The sequence below is a fragment of the Octodon degus genome, unplaced genomic scaffold, assembly GCF_000260255.1.
Source record: "Octodon degus isolate 3935 unplaced genomic scaffold, OctDeg1.0 scaffold00145, whole genome shotgun sequence".
In the NCBI taxonomy this organism is placed as follows: domain Eukaryota; kingdom Metazoa; phylum Chordata; class Mammalia; order Rodentia; family Octodontidae; genus Octodon; species Octodon degus.
In genome coordinates, this window is record NW_004524721.1 from 256,438 (window position 1) to 275,386 (window position 18,949).

At 38.4% G+C, this 18,949-nt stretch overlaps 1 protein-coding gene across 4 annotated transcripts in view; it reads right to left on the reverse strand.

The window, feature by feature from the left end:
- Positions 1-13,261, reverse strand: part of Akr1e2 (aldo-keto reductase family 1 member E2) — a 20,654-nt gene extending 7,393 nt beyond the window's left edge. The window contains exons 1-6 of one of the 4 annotated variants that reach the window (XM_023701975.1): positions 13,160-13,261; positions 10,540-10,707; positions 8,637-8,666; positions 7,548-7,625; positions 5,784-5,906; positions 2,940-3,037 (exon numbers count right to left, since the gene is read on the reverse strand). In XM_023701975.1, coding sequence (XP_023557743.1) covers positions 2,940-3,037; positions 5,784-5,906; positions 7,548-7,625; positions 8,637-8,666; positions 10,540-10,707; positions 13,160-13,198 — 536 coding nt within the window. In that variant the 5' untranslated portion in view covers positions 13,199-13,261. Of the gene's footprint in view, positions 1-2,939; positions 3,038-5,783; positions 5,907-7,547; positions 7,626-8,549; positions 8,667-10,539; positions 10,708-13,159 lie in introns of all 4 variants that reach the window. The other 3 variants (XM_004641871.2, XM_023701976.1, XM_023701977.1) reach the window with 3 other exon arrangements.
- Positions 13,262-18,949: the final 5,688 nt, after the last annotated feature.

Below are 18,949 nucleotides of genomic sequence, written 5' to 3' on the forward strand. Positions count from 1 at the left end.
CCTGTGCTTTGCTAAGCTTGTTATAAGTAGGTGCTTTAGACCACTGAGCCATCTCACCAGCCCGACCACAATAAATATTGCAAGGATGGAGCCACACAAGAGTTTAGAATTCATAACTTGCCAGGAATACTGGAAGTAGAACTGCAGGATTTATTTGCCCTGCTTGAATATGATCTTGCTTTGTTCCCATTTCTTGCTATGCCCACTTGAAACTTTTGGAATGGAAATGTCTATCTTATGCCATTGAATGTTGGAAGTGTTTAACTTTCTTTTTATTTCTATAAGGGCTTGCAGCTAAGACTTTGCCTTAAATTTCAGGGGAGATTTAAGAATCAGACATTTTACCAAATTGAAACTGTTAGGATTTTGGCAACTGTTGGGATGTACCAAAGGCCTTTTGCATGAAGATGGGTGCATCAGTCTTCTGGGGAGTGAGGAGTGAAACATTATGGTTTATGTCTAGATGCCCCCACTATGAAAGCTTCATGCAGTCATAGGTGGGGTTTTCAAAAGAGATAGCTGGATTTACAGTGTATGACTGCTTCATGGTACAATGCTAGGATTGAGGGAACTTGGATTAAGGTTTGAGTGCTACCCAAAGTAACCTGCATAAGATATAAGGAATAAGAGGGGAGCAGTCTTTGAACCTTCCTTGTTTTTGTTGTCCTCTACCCACTATAAACTGTTTCCTCTCTGTGATTCTCCTTTTAGGCCAACCTGCCATACAGCCAATCAGCCAATCATAAACTTTCTTCCCTTCACTGGAAGTGTCAGATATTTGGCCATAACAATGAGAAATGTAACTAAGACATCAGGTTTCAAGCACTGATCTAGTTGTAGCTGTTAAAGTGTCCTGAAAGACAACACAAGTTTTCTTGCCATAGACCCAGGATTTCAGTTGTTCCCTTACTTTTGTTGATTCTCCAATCACTATATTAAAGGCCTTCTCACCCCCAAGCTCAGCATGAAGTGTGAAGCAGCCCTTTGTAAATTCCCCAGCTGCTACCAAAATCCCTGGCTCATTTCACATGCAAAGCACACAGAAGAAAATAATCTCAAATTATTTCAGCCTTTCCTGGGCTTCTAATATGTCACAGCTATGAAAATATGGGCTGGAAATAGTGTTGTAGAACTTAGGATCAAGCCAGAGAAATGATATGGCACTGAGGAACTTTGGAAGGCATTTAGCTTCATTACACTAGTGGGCTGATGGGAATCTCAGTTCCAGAGCATCTTCCCTGCATTGGAATTTTACAGTTACTTATACAAGTTGTTAGAAAGAACAAAAGGCAGATAACAGGATATTCTCTAGTTGGTTACACATGTCTTGTCATATACCACTATGTCATATACTGATTCCTGTAATTATTATAATTACAGGAATTATAGTGATTCCTGTAATCCCAGCACTTGGGAGGCTGTAAACAGGAGAAACACTATGAGTCCAATCTAGTAGTGAGACCCTGAACACCCTATAGACCCTTCCCTAAAAACACTCAAAAAAAGATAAATTCTGCCCTACGCTTGTTTGCAGGCACTTTAATCTGCTGAACTATTTGGCTGGCCCTAGAATTTATTTTGTGTAAACTAATTGGGGCTACTATCATACAACAACAAGGAGATTAGGTTATAATGAACAGGAAGAATAAATCATTGTATAAGACAGAGTCAAGCTGTCCTTGAGATGATAAGTCTCTGTAAAACTCGAAAGCAAACAACACATAAGAAAATGTACTCTTAGTCAAGTTACACTTATCTTGCAACTGGTATTGAAATGTTAAGGCTGGTTAAGTTTTGTAATTTTTTGACTGTGAGAATATGCTGTATATATCCCATTTTAATCCTTCTATACTGTGAGAAGCATAATTTTTACGATTTTCAAGTTTTAAGATTTCTGTTAACATTTAAAACTGCCTCTAAGGAAGAATACATAAGGTATAATACTTGCAGTAAAGTAGTTTTAATTAGTGGGAGAGAGTGAAAAGAAAATAAACACAATATATGTGACAAGGACTATATATAAAATATAAAAAAATATGCCAGCAGGGCTTTCTGGAGGAGGTAATGCTGAAATGAAGACTTTTAGGAATAAAGAATTGTATGTACAAAGGCACAGAGCCTAGAAAGCACATCTTATATCCAAGGGAATACAAGAGCCTCACATAGTTGAGGCTGAAGTTTTGCAATAATAAGAAATAAAGCCAAGAAGAGAGAAATGTTGGGTCAGCTGCAGCTGGGTCCCTCTCAGGAGTTGAGGAAAGCTTTACTTCACTAAGATGGAAACTGTGATGATAAAGATCAAAAGGCAGATTCTGAGTTCTCTTGGCACAAAAATCAAATCTTGGTACTGAAGTAGATTTCAAATGAGAAAGGATGATTTCTGAGTTTCTGGCTTAGGCAGCTGAGTGATGGATCTTTAGATGATAGAAAGGGTACAGTACAAAGCTGAGGTATGGGAAAAGAGAACATGTGAAATTTGCATTATCTAGAGGCTAAGAGGTTTGTGACACATTCTGGTAACTGCCTACTGTATTAGTGGGGAGCTCAGTAAAGGTGTCACTTCATGTAGGTTATAGATCCCTTAAAAAGCACTGCTTGCCAGAAAGCAGCCCACTGAAAGTGACTCTGGCTTCAAGTATCAACCCTCTATCTTCAGCTGAGTGCCTCAGAGGCATGAAAAGCCCTTTGGATTTTTTATTTTATTTATTTATTTATTTATTTATTTATTTATTTATTTATTTTTTGCGGAACCAGGGATTGAACTCAGGCCCTTGTGCTTGCTATTGAGCCATCTTCCCAGCCCCTGAGAAGCCCTCAACACACACCTTGACTACACTTTCTGGATAAAGTGCCTGCAGCTTCTCAAAGGAAATGGGAAGGTGACATCTATTTAATGATAGTACCTCAACTAACACAGCTACTGATGTACACATCTTTACCTTGAACCACCAAGAGGACGGTAGGCAGTCACAGATACATCTCTGGCTTGGCAAAAACTAATTAGTCTCTTCTGGGAAAGGTATGGGTGGCACTCAATCTATAAATAGAATCATAAAGTACCATAAAAATTCAAACAAATGGCATTCTGGAAAAAAATTAATAGAGGAGATCTACAACAGTGTCTTGGCTGCTACAGACCAACTCCAAGGACCACTGAGACCCAAGTATTTTCATTTTCAAGTGAGAATGTTGGATTTTGCCATCTAAATGCTGGGTGCAGTAAAGGTCTGTGAATTTATAATCTCAGAGACACCTATGTCACCTGTGTGCTCCCACATCAACAGTCATGCAAAGCCTTCCTTGATCACTCAGGGAAAAACCTAAACATTCCATAGCTCCCACCTTCCTCCTGTCCTTTGTTTTCCAGAAGATGTAATAATCTGTCACCTCATACACTTCATTTATTTTGTCTGTTGTTATCAGGGTTGATGATGACATGAACACAGGGATTTTTGCCTGAATCTGTTTTGCTCATGGATATATGATAATTGTGATGGATTAACTAATAGTTAAATTAAATGGGAACACCTAGCTGAACTGAATCATCATCTATTTTCCTGATATGAACTCTGCTGTTATTGTTGGAAGAAGAGATCGGGTTCTCACTGTTGCTGAGGATAGATATGGTTCTCTCTGGGGGAGTTCTGGTGTTCACATTGAGTGTCGCTTCCAGGCTACTTTGCAGATTCCTCAGCCTATTTGCACGGATCCTTCATCCCTCTGGCACAGACTTTCTAGCTTCTATCACTGTTCTTTGGATATTCCCTGGACACATCCTTGATACAGACTCATGGAGGACATTACAGTGGGCTTTAGGCCTTTGCCTGGACTTGTGTAGGACACTTCCATGGGATCCAGGCCCTCAAATGGATGCATGGGATCTCTAAAGTGGACAGATCTCTTACACTCATCCTGTATTTTACTTTTTGGGTGAATATTACAAAATAATCCTATAAACTATGTTTCCTGAATTATGTCTATTCTCTTGCAAACTCTGACTACACCTCCAACACAGGAACAGCCTTTCTATACAGAGGATACATAGTAAATACCTGTTGAATGAATCAGTGACACTAGGGAGTTACGTGTAACAAAAGCAGGACTGCTCTCTCCTCCATACTCTAAATTCTCACATAGAATTTTAGTTTATAAGCACTTAATTTTAAATAAATGCTCATCCATAGGGAATTAAAGATAACCAAATCACTCTCAGGATCATTGTAAGTCCAGCAAGATAAGCTTTCAGGAAAGCCAACAAAAGAAAAGCTAGTCCTTCCGCAGTCTTCATGTCATGTGTTCCTTGGTGTCCACACCCTACCTCAGGAAACACACCTTCTAACTTATTGCCTTCCCCTAGGTAAAAGCCACTCCATGGTAGTGAAGAAAAAATCCTGACACAAAAAGGAGATACTATGCAAATAAAAAGATTCTATGCATACAAGATCTTAAAAAAATGCTAAACCAAAATATGTTAGAAGTCAGGTTAGTTGTTGCTTTTTGTGATGTTGACTAAGACAGGATATTGGGAGCTTGTAGAAAGCTTAGGACATTGGTTACTGCTTTGATTGCTGAGAATTAGACTCTGTTCACTTTTACAAAAACTTGTCAAGCTATGCTTTTTTTTTTTTTTTTTTTTCATTTTTTTTGTTTTTTTAAGGATTAAACTCAGGACCTTGTGCTTGCCAGGCAAACACTTATTCTATTTTTTTTTTTTTTTTTACTTACATACTTTTCTGTACCTACTGAAAAGTCCTATCAAAAATTTTAAGTTATTATAGCACAGTTTTAAAAAGTTTATAAAGTGAAAAAAGCCAAAATAGGAAGTGAAGTCCTTCACTGAATGATCCCAAATTGGAAAGTACTCCAGGAGTCACCCTAAACTATTGTGCCCATTGACAGAAAATAAGTAAACTGTGATATATTAACATAGTCGAATACCATACAGAAATAAGAAGAAACAACCTGCACTCCCATACTGGATGAACGGAATACATTATTATGTGAAAGAGCCCAGACATTACAGTTAATGATGCGTTCCTTTTTTCTTTATAAATGTGACATGCTACTAAACATCAGAACTGTGGCTACCTTTGTAGTGCCAAGTTACTGAGTGTAGAGGGGCATGGAAGGACGCTGCTTGGGCACTGATCATCCTCTCTTTTTGTGATCTGGATGCTGGAGGCAGAGCTATGTTCTTTTATAGGAATTTATCAAGCTCCATTCTCACATGTATACATTTCCTTATACATATGCTGTGCTTTAATAAAAAGTTTAAGTAACCTACTACAAAAATGGCCTTTTGACATCCCAAACTAATTGAATAGTTTAGCAAATATGACAATCTTTTCCTCACTAGTCTCTTTGTTGCATTAAAAGAAAGAAAGAAAAGAAGTGTGAACCTCTACTTAGACAGTCTGCAAGCCTGCAGTGAAGGCGGTCAGTCATTTATCCCCTTCCTGTTGCCAGCGTGCATAGGACTGCCTACTAGTAGGCCCTTGGCCCTTATAAACATAACTGGTGATCTGTTCATAACTCCATGTGGAGAATCAAGATCTAGGTCAAACCCACTTTGCCAATGGCATTATGTACAGACTGTCAGGAAAGCCACTTTCCTGATCACTTTATCACTTGCCTACTTGGACTACCAAGTAACCATTTGATGTTCATTAGAAAAAAATGCTGTTTCACATAACATAGATCCTTCCATTTCCAGTAAAGATATGTGGAAATAACAGCTAGGAGTCAAATACATTGATTCAACCCTCCAACACTCACCAGCTCACCTGGTTAGTGATTGGCTTGATCCTCAAATTCTGCTTATTTAAAAGCCTCTCAAGTTGTTCATGGTTGAAGTTTGACACCCCAATGGCCTTCACCAGCCCCTCAATCACCAGTTCCTCCATGGCCTAAAGGAGAACAAAAATGTTACTTGGTGTAGGAGTCTGTCTACTGCACTGATAAGCCATGTCCCTCAGCAATGCTGCATGGTAGTCTAAAACTGGATCCACTCAATACTTTTAAAATGTTTAGTTTGGAATTTCAAAGCCTTTTCTACACTCAATCTCTCATCCTAGTTGAATCTCTTTAATAGCTGAAGGATACCGAGTGAATTACCGGAGTCATTAAGCCTGTTTTTTCCTCTATAAAAGGATAACACTGTTGACACTGCAGAGTTGTATTATGATTTACATGACAGGATGAAAAATTAGTTATGATTGGAATCTAGGAAACATTCAGCATATTTTAATTCATTATTCTTGTTATCCTGGATATCTGTTGATATGTCTAATCATTATGTCCACTATTTGTTTTATTTACTCAAGTTTCTGTCCCTCTACAGAACCATCATCTCAAGCAAAATGATGTCTCGTTATTCTCCTATCTCATTTTAATCATTTAAAATTTTATGGAATTTGAGCACAGAACCTTAACCTCTAACTAGCAAGCCAGCTGGGCCACTGGCTTCAGAAAAAGCCAGTGCTAGTATTCAGGAGTAAGTCCCGAGTAGACCTGAAGCTGGTGACCAATGAGTGAATATATAGACATTGCTGCCTTGATTCTGTAATAATCACCAGAATCATATGCATGACATACAAAACCTTAAGGTATAACACAAGTATTTAATGAGAGGCAGTTCACTGTGATAGAAAGGGCAGCAGCTCCTGACACCTCAGACATATAGCCAGTATTACAGGAGGAAGGCATAGTGGTGTGTTGGCATAGGACCTCTCCCTATCTGTGATCTTTTTTTTTGTTTCTCTTCTGGATGACCTCAGGCACTCACATGACTTCATTTATCATTCTCAGTCCAATGGCTTCAGATCTCATCTCCAAAATTTATGTCTACTACAATTTTAGTTTGAAATTGCTTTCTTCTTGGGTCTCAAACACACTAATCTGCCTGTCATGCTGGTTAGTAAGTCCAACACATTGGGTCAGCTGTGCTAGAACCCATATTCGGAGAGATTCTTGCTGTCCTGGTTGTCCTTTTCCAGCTTATGGTTAACTTCCACATGACTCAAACATATTGTTTCTCTGATTTTCCAGAACAGCATTTCATTTCAAGCCTTTAGCATTTTTCATCTTGACCCTTGAAACTGGCCTTTTGGTCTTCTCCCACCACATACCTCTGTGAATTTTAACATGATGCCAATATTATGGTTCTGAAATGCTTAAGACAGACTAAGAAGAAACATAAAATATTAATAGCAGTTACCACTGGATGATGGTAACATGGAACTTTAGATTTTCTTCTTTCTACTAGACTGCATTTTCTGAAATATAATATTTAATTTAAAAATTTAAGGAAAAAAGGGAAATATACATAGTCCCTAAACGTTTTAGAGAGATAAGTCATTCTAAGTTAAAAGAAACAAGAAAGTAATTTGAAGTCTCTGAATTTTCCAAGCTCTCATTCTTAATTCACCCAGCAAACCTTAAGTTTCAATCTATGGTTTTGGGCACAAAAAGCTCAAGTTCTCACATAGCTTCCACCTGGCAAATGCATTAACAAAGGTAAAGATGCCACATGGTGTGGATCAGCTTACCTCCCATGTCTCCAAGAAGTCTGTATTACTAGGTATAACCATACCAGTGTGATCCAAAGGCATGTTGTCTTTTCCAGGCTGTGAGAACCAAAAGGAAAACAGCATACTGGATCTTGTGGTCATCCCTCCTGAGAAGATGCTGGGTATAAAGTGAGCCCAGACCCCAGGAGATTTGCATCTAAACCTTGCCACATCACCAATTAACACCAGTTTGGACATGTAACCTCCTTTTTTTAGGCCCCAGTCTCCAATTTTATAAGACATACGATCAAGTGAGCTGACTCTACTAGCCTTGAAGTTTGTTGTCCACGTCTTGAAAAGTTAGAAAGGGAGTCCTGAAGTACTGCTAATTGTTTAAAATGTTTAATAATTTGAGGTACAGAATGAGGGTAAGGGAATTTCCTATGAGCACAATGAGCCTTTTCTCAATTCCATCATTAGGACCTTGTCTTCTTTTCTTAGAATTCCAAAGAAGGGCCCAGGAGATAGCTCAGTAGAATAAGCACTTGCCTGGCAAGTGCAGGGTCCTGAGTTCAACCCTCCATACCAAAAAAAATAGAAGTGCAAAGAAGATGAGTGATAATGAAGTGAGTCCACAGGAGGTAGAAGGTAAAGAAAGCTACCATGAGACATTAAAAAAATCTAGTCACCATTCAAAAGAGTTGCAAGTATTAACTTGTAATCCACCTGCCTCATTAAGGCACAGTTTTACTGCCTAGCATGTTACAGAGCAAACGGCAGAAAACATAAAGCATTTTCCAATACTTAATCATTCAACTTGTCTTAATGTTCTATCCTGATCTCTATATATTTTTAAAGAGATATGAGAAGGATTTATTAGAAGCAGATACATTATGTACTCAAGGGCAGAGAAATGAGGTACTTGCTCCATAATTTAGTCCATAATGAACTCAAGCAGCTAACCATTTCATGTTAAAGCTATCTTCCATACTGACATTTCTTTAAGCTGTCACACAAACTTAACTACCTACTAAGCAGTACCTTGAAGCCCATGGGCCAGTGAATGAGGTAGAGGTCTAAGTAATCCAACTTTAAGGCCTTCAAACTCTGGCTGCATGCTGTTCTTACCAAGGACTTCTTGTGGAAAGTGCACCACAGCTGCAGAGGAAAAGGAAGATATTGTCACACATAACCATTCAGGCCAATACGAGGTAGTTAAACACACTACTTTATATTTATTTAGACATTCCTTCTTTAGTTTTGAATAAGTAAACAAATTCTTCAGTAATTTTTTCCTCATTATTTCCCTTCTATACCTCTACTAACAACTGTAGAAGCTAACCCAAGGGTTCTACTACAGCAAGTAAAAACAATAAACAGTAAGACAAATGAAAGTAAAATGAAAACAAATGACAAATATAGTGAATTAACAAAAATGATGGACAAAACTAAATAATAGTTATCTCTACATGGTGAGTATATGTGATCTACTTATTTTTAAATTACATTTTTATTACCTATCCCAAACTAATGAGCACACATCTGTTGCTGGCAATGAGCCACTTAGAAGTAACTCGTTTTCAGCTTACATGGTAAGATTTAGGAATTTCCAGTTACCTACCTTACTACTGTGCTCATTCAGAAGAACTTTTTCTTTGTCTAAGAACACAGCAAAGATTACTCTAGCCTTAAGAACAATGGTAAGTGGTAAAAATTAATTACCTTAAAATGAAACAGGTAGGCAATCAACTATAGAAACAACATTAACTCTTGAAATTATGGAATTTTAAGACAGGAAATTATTCAGGAGTTTATCAAATTCTTGTTTTACAAATGCTCAAACCATGAGCTGTCCTACAATCACAGGTATGGAATGACAGTTAGGACTTGAACCCATGTCTTCTGCTCAGAGCATTTTGCCTTAAGGTCAAAAGTAAAAGAATTTCATTTTTATTATCTTCTATTACCATAGTCTTATGTCTTGCATTTTTCAGAGACTTCATCTCCTATTACACTCATTGTCTCTTCCATGCCTTCCTTACTATGACAGTTTAAGCCCACATCTCCTCCCTCCTACTGTGTTAATGTCTCCTGGACTGCCTCAAAAGCATGCTCCTGTCACCTACTCTTAACATTCCAGATACAATGCAGTCTCACATGTAATATGAACTGCCCTACTTGAAAACCTACAGGTTTTCCTTTGTCTCCAGGTAAAAGGAAAGCTCCTTACATGGCACAACAAGACTTTAATGACCTTGCCCCCTCTAACCCTCAGCTTTACTTGTCATTTGCAGTTCTTCCATGTGCATGTTCTAAGAACACCAAACTTCTTACAGATTCCTGCAACTGCAGTGCTAGCTCATGCCTTGTGCCTGTGTCTAATCTGCTCCATTTTTAACACCAGCCGAATTCAGTATTCCTGGGTGGTACACAGACTTTTCACTTTAACAATCATTCCATGTGATTCTGAGGTTGGAAATTTTGTGCTCATGAGACATTCACCACTGTAGCTGAAGTGTCCACCTACTACTCAAAAACTTTCCAGCTTTAAGAATGTACTGTTAATTTTATGCCTGTACAAATATGCCAAAACAAACCCATTATGATATATAATTAATATGAAATAATTTCTTTTTTCTTTTTTTTTTTTTTTTTTTGTATTTTGTATTTTAGGGAAGGGTCCACAGGTGATCAGGATCTCACTACTAGATCGGACTCCTAGTGATCTGCCTATTTATAGCCTTCCAAGAGCTGGGATTACAGGCCCTGAAATAATTTCTTAAAAGGAATATATGAGAGGAATATAAAAGCTCTACATACCCTTATCTGAACAATCACTTATATGATATAAAACAAGTAAGGCTACACAAAAAGCTATGAAAATTATACTTGGTTCTGGTTGAAGTATAAAACAAAGTCAGTAACTCTCATTGGAAAACTGGAAAACCCTCAATGGTAGGTTACTGCAGTCCTCTCATTGCCCTAGACCAAAGCAGTTGAAACCCTGTTGTCCTCACAGGAGAAGTCCTACCTTACTGACAATGAATAGTTCCTCTCGTCTTACAACACCTTCATTGATCTTGTACTGGATTCCTTCTCCTACCTCGCTTTCATTCTCGTATAAGTATGCACAGTCAAAGTGCCGGTACCCTGCATCAATGGCCACCTTCACTGCATTAATCACTTCTCCTGGAGAGGCCTGCAAAACCAAGACAGAAATGTTTCTTCTACAGTCAGGAAACCAGCCCTTTGCATGCCTGAATGTGGGATTCGGGAATACATAAAAATTGATGTCAAAGAATTGATATCAACTATTCCTAAAATTAGTAAATGTTAATTTAATTTAAAATTAAATTTCAACTCCTTCACTTAGTTGGGGAAAATCTACACGTATTTTTAGTACCCGCAGAGAGCAGAGCTAGGTGTTTTAAGCTTCCTGAATGATCAAAGAAAGAAATAAACATAAAAGGAATAATAACTGAGGAACAAAGAGTAGTAAGAACTATCCAGGCCGGGGAGATGGCTCAGTGGAATAAGCACTTCCTGCGCAAGCGCAGGGGCCTGAGTTCAATCCCCGGTTCCGCCAAGAAAAAAAAAAGAACTATCCAGCAGAATGTTAAGTGAAATTAATCAGGTATACAAAGTTAAATATATCATACAATTTCTCAGTATGAGAAACCCAAAATACTTTAAAGAAAAAATAAACAATAATAGAAATAAGGAGATAGATCCTTTGGAAATGAGAACATGGGAGGAAAGAGAGGGGGGAAGGGGGAAATAAAAATAATTAAGATGTGTTATGTATGAACTCCCCTCAACAATTGTGATTACTATATACTGCAAACATGTACTAAGAAAAAAAATAGAGTGGGATGTCTTGGCTGCTTTCAAATTTTAGAAATTATGAATAAATTTGCAAAAAAAAAAAAAAGATTTATCAGTACCCTCAGAAACAACACAATCCATTTGTAAATAGGTAAATAGGCATATACCTGTACAAAGGAGCATATATACCAAAACTTCAATGCATAGTGTAAATGCTAGAAGCAATATAGAAGTTCAGAAAGAACCAGTCATGGTAGAGAAAGGACTACAGCGAGGGGCAGAGGAAGGTAAAAACTCACAAGCTCAGTAAACCGAAGAATTTTTCTTTTCTTTTTCTTTTTTCTTTCTTTTCTTTTTTTTGGCAGAACCAGGATTAAACTGAATAGAATAAGCAAGTGCTTATTCTATTGAGCCATCTCCCCGACCCCACAAGAAATTTTTCAAGGGCTTTCAGTTAAAAATGTATTTTTTCACTTCAGCTTCTCAGCAACACTGTGAAATTCATCAGTTTAATCACATTTGCTTATCAAGCAATAGATTCAGTGTTGTTCAAAGTTAATTTACCAAGAATATTATATAAGGTATAGTATGTAACATACCTTAAGCTATAACGATAAAAAATGTTATAATGAAGAAAATAATGATGTAATGGGGCAGATCAGCAAAGGCAGAAACTAGTTATTTTAGAAAAACTAGTTATTTAAAAAAATAAAAGGTGCATTTTTGGCAAGGGAGGTCAGGAGAAGATCAATTTTCTTACAATCTGACAAGAATGAAAGGCAGGAAGTGAAGATAAATTATATAAAAGAATCTACTTCCAGTAACCATATCTGACAATTTGGAAAAAATGGTATAAAATGAAAAAAAAATTGAGGAAAATGTGGAAGTAAAGCTTATTCCAGGCCATGGGGGTGGAGGGGATGGGCAACACAGAATACCTTTACAAAATAATCAAAAAGAAATTATCTCAATTTAACACAAACTTTCAGACAACAGGAAAGATGTAATGTTTTCATTCTACAAAACCAGCATAAACCTGAAGTCAGTTTAATCTCTCCAGTGCTTACAGAATGGCTGTCCAATGCATGCTCCCGGCTAAGATCTCAGAACCAAATAGGTTTTAAAATATTTTGACAAGTAGCTGTCGAATATTCAAATTCTAGCTCAGTCAAAAGCTCTTAAAGTGACCCCTTACATTTTTATTTTTTTTTATCAAGGACTAAGTTTCTAGTTTTTTAAGAGCATATCTGAAAGGCTTTCTCCTTAGTGTTGTGTCTGAAATCACTGGCAGGAATTACGAAGTTCAAAGCTAATAAAAGTCGAACTGCTTTCACTCTTTGATACCGAGTCTATCAGTCACCATACTAGAAAGGAAGAAACCCAAGTGCCGGTGTCTTCTCCTGTGGGCAGTGTGCCCCTTTCTTTATCTGACAAGAGATGGCACTTCCAGCTGATGGAGTCGGTGGCCCCCACTCCCGGCCAGCCAGGCCTCACCGCGCCTCCTCCCGTCCGTCCCGGACCCGCCTTCTTCACGGCAAGGATTTGGTCGGTTCACCCTGGTTCTGACCCCTAAGGTGGTGCGCATCTTCTCAGAGGCCCGCGCTGGACTCTAGAGCTGGGCCTCCGCTGGCCCCAGTCCCGGCAGCAGCACCGGCGCCGCAGCCACTCAAGGACAGCCGAGTTAAAGGGGGAGAGCATAGGCCATGGCACCTCGTTCCTCTCTCGGGCCGCCTGGGCTCCGCTAGTAACTCCAGGTCTGCACCGCGCCCCTCGGACCCAAGCCCCTAGTGACAGAGGCCGTGCATCCCCACCGAGCCCTGTCCCACCTTCCAGGTGCCCAGGCCAACCGGCGGAATCACCGTCATGGCTCCCAGCAGCCCCCGCGCCCAGGTCTTGCTGGAGCCGCCACAGCGCTAGCAACAACTTGAGGAACTCCCCACTGCACTTCCTGATTGGCTGTAGCTTGGGGTTGGTTAGTGACGCCGGCGGGCAAACTAGCTGTAGGTTTCTCGGATTGGTTGGCTTGCACAGCGGCCCCGGTTCCTGTAGCCTGACTATCTATAGTGCTCAGTGCTGTGTCTTCTCTTGCGCAATTTACGTGGTGTCACAAGCAGTCTCCGAGTAAAATGGCTGGGGTGCATATCTTGGGATAGGAGCTATCTAGATTAAACTATCTAGATTCGTTTCCCAGATACAATCAAGAGTACTAGAAAGGCAACAGTGGACAAATTGACAATTTAGATGAATTGAGAAAGCAGCTAATTAGCTTCCCTTAAACACACAGAAGCTCTTCAACTTAAAGGGAAGATAAAACAGAAGCCCAGAAGTATGCATATGTACATTTAGCTAGGTTGTGGACCACCTGCAGACCCAAGGACAAAAGGAGAAGCTTTCTGTAGAAGCTTTCTTGGTATGAGGACTCAGGCTGACAGTTTCACTGTCAGAATGAGAAAGCTGAGAAAAATGTCTTTATAATCCTACTTATAAAACTGCCTTTCAACCTCTCAGTTTCATTTCTTCTAGCAGACAGCCTGTGGGATCTCATGTCCAACACTTGGACACCTGGGTCTTAGGGCAAAACTCTATCTGCATCTTCCAATGGAAAAGATCCAAGGATATAGGAGATGTGGCTTCAGTTTTCTCTCCTGCGATTGGGGCACAGGTTAGAAGACCTCGATGCTACTCTTCCCTGGAGGTATTGCTGAGCAGAGAGCTGTCCAGAACTGGGGAGGCAAAGGACCTGGAATGTTGCACAATATGAACGACCATTGATCCAGGACCCAGCAGTAAGACTACTCTCATTAAATCCTTGGGATCCTTATGAGAAGTGGGGCTGGGATCAACACCCTGGCTTGGAAGAGGAAGCTAGTAGGTTAACTAGATATCACAGAGAGGCAGAGGGAAAGAGACAGATAAGGGAGTTTTCTAAGTGGCTGAATCACTTTCTTGTTTCTGAGATAGAATCTCTTCTTGCACAGTTTAAAGGGGAGTTTATTTTGGCTAGCAGTTACAGCCCATAGTTAGGAAGCTTTAAGGAAAAACTCAAGGCAGAGGGGCATAGTAGAAGAATGCTATTGGCATCACAGAGATTAATAAGCATAGAGAGAAGTGAGGAGCAAGAAAAGTGATACACCTTTCCTGATCATACCCTGAGGTGAACAGTTTTTTCCAACTGTATCTGACCTCCTAACAGCAAATCAGTTATATTGCTCCCATGATTCATTCACTTTCCAAAGCCCTGCCTATGAGTGCCTGAGGCCTTTGGAGGCCATCTTTAGTTTGAAACATAACACCAAGATCCTTTTTAATTTCTGGAGTTTGCAGTAGCCTTGAAAGCCCCACTGAGAACACCCAAACACAGCTAAGGTTTCTTTCAGTATTTTTTCTTTTTAAAATGTATTTTAGTACAGGGTCTACAGAGTCTCACTACATAAACCAGACTCATAGCGATCCTCCTGCTTTCAGACTCTCAAATGCTATGATTTCAGGCACACGCCCAGTCTCAATCACCCTCTCAGTGTGCCATGGCCTTGGAGCCCACACTCAGAGCTTCAACCAGGTCCCTGTGTCTACTTAAGCAGTTTCTTTTAGGTTTCTGTCTGGTTGCAGTACTAGGACTGAACACTAGGGAGCAGCTGTGCCCACTGAATTCGTTAGAGCAACTGGAGTAGGTTAGAGCTTTCTCAGAATTATTCCTTTTACCTTTACGATTTTATTTACTCTTTCAGGTTGGGAAGGAAAAACTGGGACGACAAAAAGAAAAAAAAAAAAGGAAAAGATACATTTATGTACAGACACAGGATAATTTGGATATTTGTACTGATGATCTCTGCTTGTCTTTTGCTCCGAATGCCTTCGGGGCAAGTTTGGCTGGCTTGAGTTGTGGGGATAGAACGACAGCAACCTGAGCCTGACTGCTTTGTTGAAGCAGCCACTTAAAGAACTGAGCTACGGGGCAGGCCCCCTGCTTGTCTTTTGAAAATAACAATAAATACTTAAATTTTTGTTTTCTTTTTGATTTCTTATAGCTTTTCTGTTGTTGGTTTTTTCAGTAACCAATTTTGCACATTTGTGTCTGGCAATCTAAACAACTAATTTGAATATAACATCATGCAATGCAGCGACCATTGTTGAATTCATGTTACTTTAGAGAAATTTTGTATCATTTCTAATTTTTTTTCTATTACCACTTTGTATTCTTCAAGAAATACAAAAAACATGCCTTAAGTATCTATCAGCTTGGGCTTCTAAATGTGTACATTTTCTAATGTTATATCAATTATTACTATATTTTCTTTAAAATAAATTTTTCATAAAAAAGTAATAAAAACAGAGATAAAGACAAAAAAATTAAGATTTCTTGAAAGCATGCAGTAATATCCAATCATATGTCCAATCTTGCATAACTATATCGGTTAATTTGGGCAACAGATTTGATGATAAAAATAGATAATATGTCAATCATTGCTAATCTGCTATTCTTGTTTTGAAAATCTGTAACATATGTATTGTTGTATGTTACCCTGTTTCTTTATTTGTTTTTGTTTTTCATGCTTTTTTTACTCTTCAAAATAAAAAATATAAAAAATATTCTTACTATTAAAATGCTATTAATTGAACAAAAAATTTAAGAAGAAAAAAATTACTCCTTGTAATGAATGGTTATTCATTCTTAGCTATTATCCTTCTCCTTTGATCATTGTCTTCAGTGAAATCTATGATTTGCTTATTGGCATATGGTACTGGTGACTACATTTTTGTTTTATATACTTCAGACACAAAATTACATACTATGCCTTGAATAGCTAAGATGTAATTAATAGGAAAAGAGGGCTTCCAATGGAAGGAGCAAAAAGGCTTGAGATTAGGAAAGTTCACAACTAATTATAGGATAAACTGTAATTAAAAGTGGCAACAGATAAAATTATAATGTAATAAACTCAAAGGAATACAAAACTAAAATAAATGTATCAAGTTGTGAGGCAATAAACAACAATTGAGATAAGTCTTCAAAGTAATGTAGCTAATGAATAGACATGGTGATTGAAGAATTTGATTTTAAAATTCTTACCAAAAAACACATATTCTAGGAAAATAAGAGCATTAGGTTGAAATGCAAGGAAAATACACTTTCAAAAGTGTATTTTGTTAACTGAAGTTTGCAGACCAAAAATTAGAGAAAAAGTGGGGTTACAAGGATGTCCAATATTTGGGCCCTAGCCCTTCAAGGTCAGTGAGGACTCACAACATAAGTAAATCTGTGCTGTGACATCAGTGGTGTCCCAAATTTTCTGAACAAGGAAATTATGGGCCCACAGAGCAAAATGATGGATGATGTATAGTGTACCTAAGGTGAGTCACCAAGAGAGAAAAAATTCTCTCAGGCTTTCACAGAGAGCAGATTGGTCAAGCAAGGGCCATGACTCATTCAGATGGCTGACACTGAGAGAAGATCTACAAACTGCTGTACATGGTTTCAGGGTAAATCCTGAGAGAATTTGACTGACCTTGCCAGATACAAAAGTTACATTTTTAGTTATATAGGTCTTGCTTTAACTTAGTCTTAACTGTCCAGTAGAAAAGTATAACTACAAGGTATGAAAACTGAAGTCATATTAACATGCTGAGCTGTAAAAGGATCAAGTCAACAACTTTGGACAATTGCCAGTTTTGCAGATAACCCACTACTATTATAGATGATTGGACTATATTTTGTTGAATTAGAGTAGCTACAATCTTTAGACTGGCTCCAAGTATGAAAAGGTCCTTTAAAGACTTCTCCAAATGCAGCTTCTCTAACAGCAATGGAACACACATCTTTGACAAAACAAAACAAAAAAGGAGATATAAATAAAGGACCATGTTATAGTGAAAAAAATATGTATATACAAAATAGTTAGGCTAGATATACAGCTACATTCTCTTGGTTCAATGAGAAGAAAGGTTTGTACTAGTATTTTTTAAACAAGATATCGTGTCTGCATCTTGTCCTCTGAATACAATGAAGACAACAATATGCAATATATTAATTATTGTACCTATCCTACTAAACTGTTTTGAAACTGTTTCATAGCTATTTGTTTTTCTCATTAAAATAAATAAAACATTTTAAAAATTGTACTTTGTTAGTTATGTAGATATTTTATTCTCAATAATGACAGAAGTTGTGCCAGCAAAATAGCTCAGATTCCAGGGATTCGATCTCCTGCCTGCTGTGTCATTCCTGCCCCTGGAGCATGCTGAGATGGCAATTGGGACTGGGCATGGTGGCAAGCACCTGTAATCCCAAATCTTTGGAGGCTGAAAACAGGGGGATCACTATGAGTCCAATCTAATAGTGAGAACCTGAACACCCTTCCCTAAAATACGAAAAAAAAAAAAAAAAAGAATGACAGAAGTTATAGCTGAGAATAAATAATTTATTAAGATGTAGACTTATATTAAGATGTAAACTCCCCTTGTCCAGTCATTTTCTTGGATATTGTTCACTACATAATAGCTAGGGCTTCAGCTGTATTGTGGTTTAATATAAATCCTCATTATTGATACATGCATTTGCAGGAATAACCACATCTACTGCTGCTCATATGCTTGGCTCTGCCTGTCTGTCTCTGCTTTACACAAAACCTATGACCCATCACCTCAGCAATCCCAGGGCTTGGGTGATAGATACTTTTCTGACAAAAAGGAGAAATGTGATATTTAAAGATATGAAGGGGAGGAAAATGTAGAAACAATAAGTGAGACTTGCTTCCATTGCCACTGGACAGAGATACATACTAAGGAAAAGTGGAGTCATTTGGGGCTAAAAGGGTATAAAAACAGACAACAGAAATACTAGTGATTTGTAAAGATTGAAATAAACCAAAGTGGAACCCTGACTGATTGTGTAAACTCTGCCAAGCCCATTTTGACAGACTCAGGTTTTCATGTACATTCACAACACAACACTGAGACTTTTAGTTCTTGCTTTAAGTCATTTGATTTAATAAATAGCACCATTACCTCAGGAAAATATTCTAAATTATTCTGTTTGTGTAGAATTGTAAAAGCAGAGTGAAAAAAATGCATTACCATAGGCAAAGTATTTGCAGATACTTTTCCTGGCATGAAAGTTTAATTGACTTTTTCCATATAGCCAAGCATCATATCCTCTGCAAAGATTTCAATGGAGACTGACAATTAGAGTTATATAAGTCAAAATAAAGTCATGTCCTGCATGAAAAGACTTCGATGAATTGGACTATGCAGGTATCTTAATCAATGTAACGACCCTCCCATCAGCAGGGCCAGTTGCTAGCAACATGGACCCGGCCCCACAGGCTTCTTTTGGTGAGGTAGCAAAGGGGAGGAGGAAGCAGGAGGGACTGGGATCCTTTGGGTGAGTGGGGCCAGGTGGCCCTCCTGGCTTTCTTGAGCTCTCTTGAATCCAGAAAGATCATGCCAGGAAGCTCTTGAGAATCAGAGGATTGTCTAGAATCTTGAGGACAGTCATCCTGAAGAGAGTCTAAGTTGATACATAGTGTCAACTTGAGAACATTAGAAGTTTAACTGAGCAAGTCAGTAGGAAACCAGGGTCCTCACTTTGCAAACATCCTCATTCTGTGCAAGAAGAG